The 13,106-nt window shown below is 43.8% G+C and overlaps 1 protein-coding gene across 4 annotated transcripts in view; it reads left to right on the forward strand.

Annotated features, from left to right (window-relative positions):
• Positions 1–13,106, forward strand: part of TTC12 (tetratricopeptide repeat domain 12) — a 53,531-nt gene that overhangs the window by 17,233 nt on the left and 23,192 nt on the right. For all 4 annotated transcript variants that reach the window (XM_042906246.1, XM_042906249.1, XM_042906248.1 and 1 more), the window contains exons 7-8: positions 7,135–7,194; positions 12,187–12,258. In XM_042906246.1, the coding sequence (XP_042762180.1) occupies positions 7,135–7,194; positions 12,187–12,258 (132 nt within the window). The remainder of the gene's footprint in view (positions 1–7,134; positions 7,195–12,186; positions 12,259–13,106) is intronic.

Genomic DNA, 13,106 nt, shown 5'->3' on the forward strand with positions numbered 1-13,106 from the left:
CTAAACCAGCCCTGCAAGAAATTTTAAGGGGGACTCTCTGAGGGGAGAAAAGATGAATAAATATCAAGAGCAGGAAACTCTCGAAAGGACCAGAGAACACCACCAGAAACTCCAACTCTACAAGCAACATAATGGCAATAAACTCATATCTTTCAGTCCTCATTCTAAACGTCAGTGCACTAAATGTTCCAATCAAAAGATATAAGGTAACAGAATGGATAAGAAAACAAGATCCATCTAATATACTGTTTACAAGAGACCCACTTTAGACATAAAGACACCTTCACATAATAGTAAGGGGATGGAGAACCATCTATCATGCTAATGGTTGACAAAAGAAAGCCGGAGTAGCCATACTTAAATCTGACAATCTAAACTTTAAAGACTCGTTACACTCTTTAACAAGAGATGAAAAAGGGCATTATATCATAATTAAGGGGTCTATCCTCCAAGAAGACTTAACAATTGTAAACATTTATGCTCCAAATGTGAAAGCACCCAAATATAAAAATCAATTAATCACAAACATAAACTCATTGATAATAATACCATAAGATTAGGGGACTTCAACACCCCACTTACAACAATGCACAGATCATCTAATTGGAAAATCAACAAGGAATCAATGGCTTTGAATGACACACTGGACCAGATGGACTTAACACATGTATTCAGAACCTTTCATCCTAAAGCAACAGAATATACATTCTTCTCCAGTGCACATGGAATGGTCTCCAGAATAGACCACATACTGGGACACAAATCAGCCCTCAACTAAACCCAAGTACTAAAAGATCGACATCATACCGAGCATATTTTCAGACCACAATGCTATGAAACTCGAATCAACCACAAGAAAAAATTGGAAAGGTAACAAATACTTGGAGACTAAAGAGCATCCTACTGAAGAATGAATGGGCTAACCAAGAAATTAAAGAGGAAATTTAAGAGTACATGGAAGGCAATGAAAATGATAACACCACAGCCCAAAACCTGTGGGATGAAGCAAAGGCGCTTATAAGAGAAAAGTATATAGCATTCCAGGCATTCCTAAAGAAGGAAGAAAGGTCTCACATACACAACCTTACCTTATACCTTAAAGAGCTGGAAAAAGAACAGCAACTAAAACACAAAACCACCAGAAGCCAGGAAATAATAAAGATCAGGGCAGAAATTAATGCTATCGAAAACAACAACAACAACAACAACAACAACAACAACAACAAAAAAAACAGAACAGATCAATGAAACCAGAAGCTGTTTCTTTGAAAGAATTAACAAAATTGATAAACCACTAGCCAGTTTGACCAAAAAGAAAAAGGAAAGGAGCCAAATAAAATCAAAAATGAAAGAGGAGAGATCACAACCAACAGAACAGAAATAAAAACAATAAGAGAATATTTTGAGCAATTATATGTCAATAAAATGAGCAATCTGGAAGAAAGGGACGAATTCCTAGAAACATATACACTACCAAAACTGAAACAGGAAGAAATAGAAACTTTGAACAGATCCATAACCAGTAAAGAAATTGAATTAGTAATAAAAAAAAAAATCTCCCCAAAAACAAGAGTCCAGGGCCAGATGGCTTTCCAGGGGAATTCAACTAAACACTTAAGGAAGAGTTAACATCTATTCTCTTGAAGCTGTTCCCAAAAAAATAGAAATGGAAAGAAAACTTCCAAACTCTTTGAATGAAGCCAGCATTACCTTGATTCCAAAACCAAAGACCCCACTAAACAGGAGAACTATAGACTACTTTCCCTGATGAACATAGATGCAAAAATCCTCAATAAGATATTAGCCAACTGAATCCAACAGTACATTAAAAAAATTATTCACCACAACCAAGTGAGATTTATACCTGGGATGCAGGGCTGGTTCAATACCACAAAACAATCAATGTGATTCATCACATCAATAAAAGAAAGGACAAGAACCACATGATTCTCTCAATAGATGCAGAGAATGCATTTGACAAAATACAACATCCTGTCTTGATAAAAACCCACAAGAAAGTAGGGATAGAAGGATCATACCTCAAGATCATAAAAGCTGTATATGAAAGACCCAACACTAATATCATCCTCAATGGGGAAAAACTGAGAGCTTTCCCCCTAAGGTCAGGAACAAGATAGGGATGTCCACTCTCACCAGTGTCATTTAACATAGTATTGGAAGTCTTAGCCTCAGCAATCAGACAACACAAAGAAATAAAAGACATCCAAATCAGCCAGGAGGAGGTCAAATTTTCACTCTTTGCAGATGACATGATACTCTATATGGAAAACTGAAAATATTCCACCAAAAAACTGCTAGAACTGATCCATGAATTCAGCAAAGTGGCAGGATATAAAATCAATGCACAGAAATCGGTTGCATTCCTATACACCAACAATGAAACAACAGAAAGAGAAATCAAGGAATTGATCCCACTTACAATTGCACCAAAACCCATAAAATACCTAGGAATAAATCTAACCAAAGAGGTGAAAAATCTACACACTGAAAACTATGAAAAGCTTATGAAAGAAATTGAGGAAGACAAAAAAAATGGAAAAATATTCCAAGTTCCTGGATAGGAAGAACAAATATTGTTAAAATGTCAATACTATCCAAAGCAATCTACATATTCAATGCAAACCCTATCAAAATAACACCAGCATTCTTCATAGAGCTAGAACAAACAATCCTAAATTTTGTATGGAATCAGAAAAGACCTCAAATAGCCAAAGCAATCTTGAAAAAGAAAACCAAAGCAGGAGGCCTCACAATCCCAGACTTCAAGCTATATTACAAAGCTGTAATCATCAAGATAGTATGGTACTGGCACAAAAACAGACACTCAGATCAATAGAACAGAATAGAGAACCAGAAATGGACCCATAAACGTATGGCCAACTAATCTTGGACAAAGCAGGAAAGAATATCCAATGGAATAAAGATAGTCTCTTCAGCACGTGGTGCTGGGAAAATGGGACAGCGACATGCAGAAAAATGAACATGGACCACTTTCTTACACCATACACAAAAATAAACTCAAAATGGATGAAAGACCTAAATGTAAGACAGGAAGCCATCAAAATCCTAGAGGAGAAAGCAGGCAACAACCTCTTTGACCTTGGCCACAGCAACTTCTTACTCAACATGTCTCCAGAGGCAAGGGAAACAAAAGCAAAAATGAACTATTGGGGTCTCATCAAAATAAAAAGCTTCTGTACAGTGAAGGAAACAATCAGCAAAACTAAAAGGCAACCGATGGAATAGGAGAAGATATTTGGAAACAACATATCAGATAAAGGGTTGGTATCCAAAATCTATAAAGAACTTATAAAACTCAACACCAAAAAAACAGATAATCCAGTGAAGAAATGGGCAAAAGACATGAATAGACACTTCTCCAAGGAAGCCATCCAGATGGCCAAGTGACACATGAAAACATGCTCAACATCACTCATCATCAGGGAAATATAAATCAAAACCACAAGGAGATACCCCCTCACACCTGTCAGAATGGCTAACATTAACAATTCAGGCAACAACAGATGTTGGCCAGGATGCAGAGAAAGAGGATTTCTTTGGCACTGCTGGTGGGAATGCAAACTGGTGCAGCCACTCTCGAAAACAGTATGGAGGTTTCTCAAAAAATTGAAAATAGAACTACCCTATGACCCAGCAATTGCACTACTAGATATTTATCCAAGGGATACAGGTATGCTGTTTTGAAGGAGCACGTGCACCCCAATGTTTATAGCAGCACTATCAACAATAGACAAAGTATGGAAAGAGCCCAAATGTCCATCAATGGATGAATGGATAAAAAAGATGCTATATATATATATATATATATATATATATATATATATATATATATACACACACACACATACACACACACACACACACACACACACACACACACACACACAGTGGAGTATTACTCAGCAATCAAAAAGAATGAAATCTTGCCATTTGCAACTACATGCATGGAACCAGAGGGTATTATGCTAAGCAAAATTGGCCAAAGACAAATATCATATGACTTCACTCATATGAGGACTTTTAGACACAGAACAGGTGAACCTAAAGGAAGGGAAGCAAAAATAATATAAAAACAGGGAGGGGGCCAAAACATAAGAGACTCTTAACTATGGAGAACAAACAGAGGGTTACTGGAGGGGCTGTGGGCGGGGGTTGGGCTAAATTGGTAAGGGACATTAAGGAATCTACTCCTGAAATCATTGTTGCACCATGTGCTAACTAACTTGGATGTAAATTAAAAAGTAAAATAAGAACTGTGAAAAAAAAAAAGAATCACCAAATCACCATTGGCTATTTTTAAAATGCCTCCCGTTTGCATGCAGTGTTAGAAACACTTAATAAGACCCTGTGAATTGAGTGTTGATGTTTGCTAGAGAGAAAACATACCCTTTCATTGCTCTGTGTTTCTCCTGGAGCTAATGTTATGATCAATAGGTTGCTGGCATAATTTAGATCAATCAGGAGTTTAATTGCCATTTGGGAAAGTAGTTCTTTTTAAGAAGTGGAAAAGCAAAAGAGAAGAGGGAATTTATAGGGTGTTGAATCCAAGCCTTAAAAAAAAAAAGAAAGAAAAGGAAAAGTCTGTGTAGAGAAATTGTTGAAGCCGGTGTATGCATTTTCAGAGTCTGTATGTCTCCTGACTAACAATGTCACGGATTTGTGACTACCTTTGTCTAAAAGGATGCTAGTTTCCTCCTCACATCATCTGACTTTCAAATGAAACCCCAAACCCTGGGGGAAAGAATGGTGCTCTGTGGAACAGACAGTTCAAAGAGTCATCATCTTCAATTAGTCCAGAGCCTGAGTTAATGAAAGCACTGCTCAGCAGCTTCCTTTCTATGGGAGCAAATCGCTGCACTGCTGAACTTCATTAGCCAGCTCTTGCCTGCTCCCTCCTTGCTTGGGATGAGTTATAACACTGGCCCCATAATTGGCTTGACCATGTAAATATCTGCTCAGAGTTATCAATAACAATGTCACGGTGCCCAGTACAGTTTTGATCAGGGGCAGAAGTATACATGTATGGGCTCTAGCTTGGGTGACTTATGGGACCCTGGGGAACCCCTTATTCTCCAAGTGCCTGGTTTTCCTTTTTCACACCAGAGTGATCATTGCTGCTTCCTGGGAGCTTTCCAAGAGAAGAGTGCTTAAAGTCTGTTTAGTTCAACTTAATAAGAATTTATTGAGTACCTATTGTGTCCAGAATTAATTCAGAAGGTATGGTAGCCATCACACTTGCTGTTGAGCAGCGCTTTGTTAGTTTATATGTCACTGGTTCTCTGAAACTATAAATGAACTGAATTCAGTTTCGATTGAGTGGATCCCAGGATTCTGAGTCAATTCTTGATTTTCAAGATTGTCCCCAATTCTGAGTCTGGGGTGGGGGGAGGGGGTAGGAGGGAATCCCAGAAGAGGCTCCCAGGGCATTTGGCACTGGTGGATTGTAGTGATGGTCTGACTCTTAAATGTCAGCCCATTTTCTAGATCCCTTCCTTCTTGCTGTGCTTATGAGGAAAGAAGGAGAAATTTTTCTTCGTCTTTTTTGTAGTACCAGCTTTATTGAGATATAATTGGCGTAACATGCAATTCACCCATTTAAAGTACACGAATCAGTGGTTTTTAGTGTATTCACAGAGTTGTGCAACCATCACTGTAAGCAATCTTAGAACATTGTCATGATCGCAAAAAGAAACCCCATACCCTTTAAGTAGCCCTCCATGCTCCCGTGCACCCCTACCCCTGCCTCAGTGCTCCCATGCACCCAGCCCCAGCACTCCCATGCACCCTTACCCCCCGCCCCAGTGTTCCCCTGCACCCCCACCGCTCCCATGCACCCCTGCCCCCAGCCCCAGTGCTCCCATGCACCCCTACCCCCACCTCAGTGCTCCCCTGCACCCTCACTGCTTCCATGCACCCCTGCCCCCAGCCCCAGCCCTCCCGTGCACCTCTACCCACAGCCCTAGGCAACCACGAGTCGACTTTCTGTCTCCATACATCTGCCTCCTCTGTACATTTCATTCTAATAGAGTCATGCATATTTTCTCCTTTTGTGTCTGGCTTCTCTCCTATAACATGTTTTCAAAGCTCATCCATGTTGTAATATGTACTGATGCTTCATTCCTTTTTATTGCCAAATAATATTCCACTGTATGGATGGACCACGTTTTAGTTATCCATTCATCAGTTGATGGACATTTGAGTTGTTTCTGCTTTTTGGGTATTATCAACAATGCTGCTGTGAACATCTGTGCACAAGTTTTTATGTGCCTGTGTTTACAGTCCCTTTGGGTATACATACACCCAGGAGTGGCTGGATCATATGGTAATTCTGTGTTTAACCCTTTGAAGAACTAACTGCCTGTCTACCAAAGTGGCTACCCCACTTTACATTCCCACCAGCAGTGTGTGAGGGTTCTGATTTTTCTGCATTCTCACCAACACTTATTATTACCTCTTTGATTCGCTCTACCATTTGGTTTCCTTCTGGAGCATCCACAGTAGGGTAGACTCTAGAAGTCAGCTCTTACTTCGTAGATGTGTTTAGTGTGCTACGTACTTTCTTTTGCCTTTCCAGATCCTCTTCCTCCCTGCCTTCTGTACCCTGGGGGGACTGACCTCTGTGGACTGGCCCCCTGACTTCCCAGCTTTCTAGCTTGCATGGGTTCAGCCAGTGAGATCAGAAGGAAGGAGGAAATGAGAGTGGGGTATTTATTCTCCCACCTGTAGCCCTACTAAAGGCCTCAGCTCCCACCAGGCAGTGCCGTCCACAAAGCTGTCCTCTCCCATCTGTCCATGGCTCGTCCTTCTGCCCCCTCACCCTAGCAGCGGTAACGGCTGTCCATTGTTGCTAGACTTGGGGTTCTGTAACGTTCCTGTTGGTTTCCCTGAGCCTTGCCCTCAGCTTGTAAGTAGTCCTTCTGTTAAAGTCACCTCGTGTGTGTGCCCTCCGTTTTCTGCTGGAGCCCTGGCTGACATGGGGAGGGGCTGGTTCCCTGTCATCACCCTTCTGTTGTTGGACTGCTCTTTCTGTGTCAACTGAAGACCGCTTGCTGAAGAATTATGTATCAACAGCAGCTGTTTGTGTCATTACAGGCTTATATAAAACTCGGGGACTTCCAGAAAGCAGTAGTGGATTGTGAGTGGGCTCTGAAGGTAAGAAGATGGGTCCTTTTCCACATGATGGAGCCTGGCCTGCCAGGCAGGGCATCTCGGTCCTGAAGGGAATGGAGGGGAGCGGCCAGAGTTTCATGGCGGGCCATGAGCTCTGCAGTCAGAGCCTCAGTTTTCTCATCTATAAAATGGGATAAACAGAATTGTTGTAAGGGTCACGGTAATGCATATGGAGCACCCAGCTCGTAGTAAGTACTCCAGAGAGGCTGCTGTTAATGCTGGCTTTTCAAGGTTTATTTTGCAAGGGCTCATTCTTTTCTGCTGTATTATCAGCAGCTCTGCTTCATGTGGCAGTGGTAACGCCTCTTTCTGTTTCTAGAACCAACCACGGGAACTCGTTTGTGCAGTGTTGTTCTTCCTCATCAGTCTGTGCTTTTCCTCTAGCTCCAGTAATTTGGCATATTTGCAGAGGAATGATCAGCACGTAGAATTCCTGCTGTTCAGCCTGGATACTAGTCAGGGCTCAGGCAGATCACATACTTCTGTGCAGGATACTTCCTCCCAAATCTGCCAAAATAGCTCATTTAAGGTGAGGAGAGGGAAGGACTGTCGGTGGAAATAGTACAAGAGTTTTTAAAAGAGAAATGTCATGATCACTTCTTAGGGACATTATTTCAGATGACTAAATATTTAAATAAGTCTTCATCCCGTTCAGCTGAGTCGCTGTGTTGTAGGGGCTTTAACTGAAGAACCAAAATGAGCGTTTCTCTCTTCACGGAGGGGCTGCTGACAGAGGAACATGAGCACCACCCCCCCCCCCCACCACAGGGTCTAGAGGCGGAGAGCAGGACTTTTCTTGTTAGATACATGTTTTATCATAAAAATCTTGCAAATTTGGCGTGGCATTCCATGAAATTTATCTCTTTGTCTTAATATCCCCATAGTATCTTCGGTAACTTACAATCACGTAAAACTGAAGTGCCAGGAGAACATGCCAGGTTTATCTTCTGGCCCAGATTCCTCCAGTTCAGCCCACTGAACCCCAGGGCAGTGAGCGTGGCCCAAAGCTAGAGCATGTTTTGACAGCAGCATATTGGCCACACCTCCTTCCTTATTTTTTATTGACAAGGTAAGCAAGGGAAACTGGGGAGAGTTAGAAACTCACCTTGACGAATGATGGTTTATAAAGTACGAGGGCTCCTCCGGAACTGACAGGTGGGGTGCATGATTCCCCTTTCCCTTAGAAGATCCGGCGTATTGGCAAATCCTGTCCCATTGCACCGTTATGGTCTTGAGGTTACAAGAGCTGCCCAGAGCTGATGACCTCAGGTTCTTCACAGCTTAGGACCAGCCTAGGTCCCCAAACTGTCTTGTCACTTTATGTGACCATAATTTCTTTTCTGCCCCCATTCCATAAGAGAAGAGAGAGGCAAGGATGTTTTCCTCAATTATTCCAATAATCACAGCAAAAGCCCCCGTTTATTGCTTCTCGGCCTTTTGGCTAAGATCAAGTGTTAAAGCCCCCGTTTGCGGCGTGCTGGCCATGAGCCTCACAACCTTCTCTTCTCTTCTGTTCAATACCACCGTCATCCTTATTTTTCTGGCAAGGAAACCAAGACTTGAAGGTGAATGAAGTAACCTGTGCCGAACCGCATAGCTGATGTTAGTCTCGCTGTAAGCCAGTGTCTGAATCCTGTACTTTGTACAGCTCCTCTACTGGACCTGAGAAACCCTACAGTCCCTGGGTGTGGATCTTGCTCCCTTCCGTGGGAGAAGCAAGATCTCCCCGTGGGGCTCCCAGGAGTATCTGTTCTGATCTGAAAAGGACCAAAGAGGTAGTGACACCATCAGCATGCTGATTCAGGGTAACATGCTGGCCGGTTCCCAAATGTTAAATGAAGCACAGTGTAATTAATGGTGAAACCAAGGCAAAGCGGGCCCAGCAAAGCTGACATTAAAAAACTCTGACATTCAGCAGCCAGTCTTGTGAAATGCCCAGCGAGGCTCCCAGTTGAAGAGGCTGTGTAAACGCTTGGAGGGCTGGGGGGAAATGTATGAGGAGCTCTAAAAACTAACAGTGTCAGTTCTGTGTCAAAGTGGTGAATTAAAAGTTTCTCTCTTTAAAAGTAGTATATCAATAACGCATGTCATTGCCATCCCATTATTAATGGTGTTAGTAACTTTCATGCTCATTTAAGATTGTTGACACTTTTGAATTGGTAGAGACAAGCTCACATGAGGATATTTCAAGACTCCTGTTCCTCATCAGGGAAGATGAGGCAGTGAAGCTGGTTCCAGTCAGAGTCATTTCTTTCTTGGTGGAATACTTTCTGCATGATAAAATCCATCATCCTCTGAAAACTGGACTCCTTTTTTTAAAAATCTTTTTTAATGTTTATTTTTGACAGAGAGAGGGAGTGTGTGAACAGGAGAGGGGCAGAGAGAGAGGGAGACACAGAATCCAAAGCAGGTTCCAGGCTCTGAGCTGTCAGCAGAGCCCGATATGGGGGCTCGAACCCACGGACCGTGAGATCATGACGTGAGCCCAAGTCGGACGCTTAACTGGCTGAACCACCCACGTGTCCCAAAACAGGACTCCTTTTAAGGGGATCTGGGACTCACCTGAAAAAACCCTGGTGAATGTTGACACATGATCAGAGGAGAAGGACCCATCAGAGAGGACTTCTGTTAGCAGCCAGGGCGGGCAGAGTCATGACCATGCCCCATCTCTGGGACACACAGAGACACACAGGGTGGCAAGGACAGGGCTCTGAGGCTCCGGGTTTATTTTGCCCCCTGCTGTAACCCTGCAGCCAAGGGACAGTGAACATTTGGCTTTCATGGGCTGCGGCACTGGCACTTTCTCTCCCCCTCACCATTCCTTTCCTGCCCCCTCAACCTCTTCCTTTGTGGATTCTCCAGGCTTCACTCCTGGGCTCCCTACCCTCCCTCTGCAGCTTCCCCCTCAAAGCTCTTGTCTCTCCTGGGTCCACCCGGCCCGGAGACCTTGTTCTGCATCTCCACCTCCGAGGACCGCAGGGCACAGGTCTCCGTGATTGTCTTCGCATCACTGGAAAGATGATGCGTCTAGGAACAAACTCATCATCTTCCTCCAGCCTTCCTCACTACCAGCCCCGACTTCCCCTTCTGTTAATGGCGTGTGCTGCCTTCCAGACATCTGAACCCCAAACTCGTTACTTGACATCCTCCTCTTCTTTGTCATCTGTCTGTGACAGAGCTCTGGCGTCTGCACTCTCTCTGCTGCTCCACCAGGGCAGATGCGGCCCCTCATTCTGCATGACTGTCTTGGTTTCCTCACTTGACCCCTGCCTTTCCCGCCTCTGGTCAGTTCTGTGCGCCACCTCTAGACTATCCTGTATGCCCCGGCTGCTCACTCACCCCTTCCAGCCACACCCTCCCTGCCCTGCCCCTGCCCTTTGTCCTGGATGGAAGCTCCCTGCCCCCTCCCACCTCCCGACCTTGCTCAGCCCATTCTCCCTCCCTCCTTCTCTCCACCTCTCCACATCCTTTGAGACCCACCTCAGATCCCTCCTTCGCACACTCTTTGTTAGACCAGGCCTCTTTGGAGTGGGTTTCCCTCCCCTCACCTGCTGGGGCACTTTTCTCAAGGTGATTTGGTGTCCTTTGAAGCCTTTGGGGCAGAGTCAGATGGCCAGATTTTAAATCCCAGCTCATCCACTTAGTATCTATGTGACCTTGAACCTCTCCACCCCCTAGTTTCCTCCTCTGTAAAATGGGGATAGTAACTGCATCAACTTCGTAGACTTGTTACAAGGATTATACGAGACAAGTCCTATGAGCCGCACGGTTAGGACTGAACAATAATGCACTATTACTTACCGCTGCCATTCACTCAGCGCGTCAGCAAATGATGTTCATGAAAATCAGCTATAAAGCCCTCTCCAAGTATGACCGTGTCACCTCTTCTATGACCACTTAGCTTTTCTTCAAACGTCCCTTCTGCCCTGAAATGGACAGCAGCTGCTGTGGTAACAGTTGTGGCAACAGCTGCTGATGCCGTACCACCTGGTGCTGCACTGAGTGCCACGTGCGTCTCCTCCCCGTGACAACCTGCGAGTGAGACACTGTCACTGTCTGCACTTTCCACATGAGGAGAACGAGCATCACAGAAGTTAGGTGGCCTGGCCAACACCCCGCTTCTGCTGAGAGGCGTGCCAGGCGTTCACCCAGGACTTTTTAGACTCCTGAGCTGGCACGCATCACCTCTTTAAATCTAGACCCTTGGAGGGCATCCCTGGCACAATGCCTCGCATGGAAAAGGGTTTGATTAACTGGATGCTAGAAGTTACAGTTGACGTCTTTGTGCCCAATCAGTCCCTCTGAAGTTGTAATCATTAGGGGCAGGCAGGTGTAGGGCCCCTGTGCAGATGCCGTGGTCTCCCGTAAGTTTCGATCCTGATCGTGCCTTTTGAAGGAGGCATCCCTCCTGATCTTAAGTGATAAGAATAGAAGTTCCCAGGATGTGTGGTGTGATTTATTGCCAGACCCGCTAAGATGTAACCATAACCTCAGCTGTTGACCCGGGGTTGGTGTCTCTCTCTTCTGTTAAACCAGTGGTCCTTAAGCTTGGCTGCATGTTTACAGCACCTAGAGAGCTTAAAAAAACTGTCGATGCCCGAGCCCTACCCTGGAGTATAATTTAATTGGTATGGGCATCAGCCTGGCCTTCCAGATTTTGATTAGCATCCCAGGCGATTCTAATGTTTAGGCAAGGTTGAGAGCTCTCCTAAACTAAGGGTTTCTGGTTTGTCTCCTGATTGAGTCTCATTACGTGGAAATGAAAACTGGCAAGTATCATTAATTAATTTGATGGAGAGCTTACTTGTACATGCAGCATGCACCATGTTTAGTCACAAATGCACAGAAAAGTTTTAATTGTCAACCGTGGTAGCTGTGCTGAGAACCGAAGTACTGCCTTAACTCTATTAGCCAGGCGATGAGGGGAGTGGCTAATGACTTCAAACATCTGATCAGTCATTCTCTTTTATACAGTGCGATGAAAAATGCACAAAAGCATATTTCCATATGGGAAAGGCTCATCTGGCCCTGAAGAACTACAATGTGGTAAGTTCTTAGAGGAGTAGAAGTGGCTTGTTTGGTCCCAGAGCAATGCTCCAGATTGTCTCAGAGAAGGACTACGTTCCTCCAAGCCGATTAGATATTAATCTGCCTTTTACAGTATTTTCCAAGGAACATCTTACCATATGTTGAGTTGGGAAGGACGTTGAGTGGCATCCCCACCTTCTCTGGGAATCCCTTCTGCAGTATCTTTTACCAGTGTTCCGTCAGCCCCAGGAGGAGCATCTCTGGAGAGAAAAATATAAGCCAACAAATGAAAAGAAAACTCACTTGTAATCTCTTCACTCAAAAGTAACCATGCGGATATATAGGCAGACTAAGATATAATATGTTGTGAATAGCAGCTTTACTGAGATATAATTCACATACCAGACAGTTCATCTGTGGACGGTATACAATTCAGTGGGTTTTCATGTATTCACAGAGATGTGCAACCATCACCACACTCAACTTTAGAACATTTTTGTCACCTCCCCAAAAGCACTCTAGCCATTAGTAGCACTCTCCTTCCCCCCACCCTAACCTCAACCCACGGCAGTCACTAATCTACTTCTGTCTGTATACATTTGCCTAGGCTTTTCATATAAATAGAATTATGCAAGAGATAGTCTTTTGTGACTGGCCTCTTTCACTTAACATGATGTTTTCAAGGTTCACCCATGTTGTAGCACCTATCAGGACTTCGTTCCTTTTAGTGCTGAATAACATTCCATTGTATCAATAGGCTACATTTTATGTATCCATTCATCAGTTGATGAACATTTGGGTTATTTTCCCTTAGGACCATTATATGAACATCCACGTACAAGCTTTTGTGTGGGCATGTGTGTATG

This window comes from Panthera leo, chromosome D1 (assembly GCF_018350215.1).
Source record: "Panthera leo isolate Ple1 chromosome D1, P.leo_Ple1_pat1.1, whole genome shotgun sequence".
NCBI lineage: Eukaryota > Metazoa > Chordata > Mammalia > Carnivora > Felidae > Panthera > Panthera leo.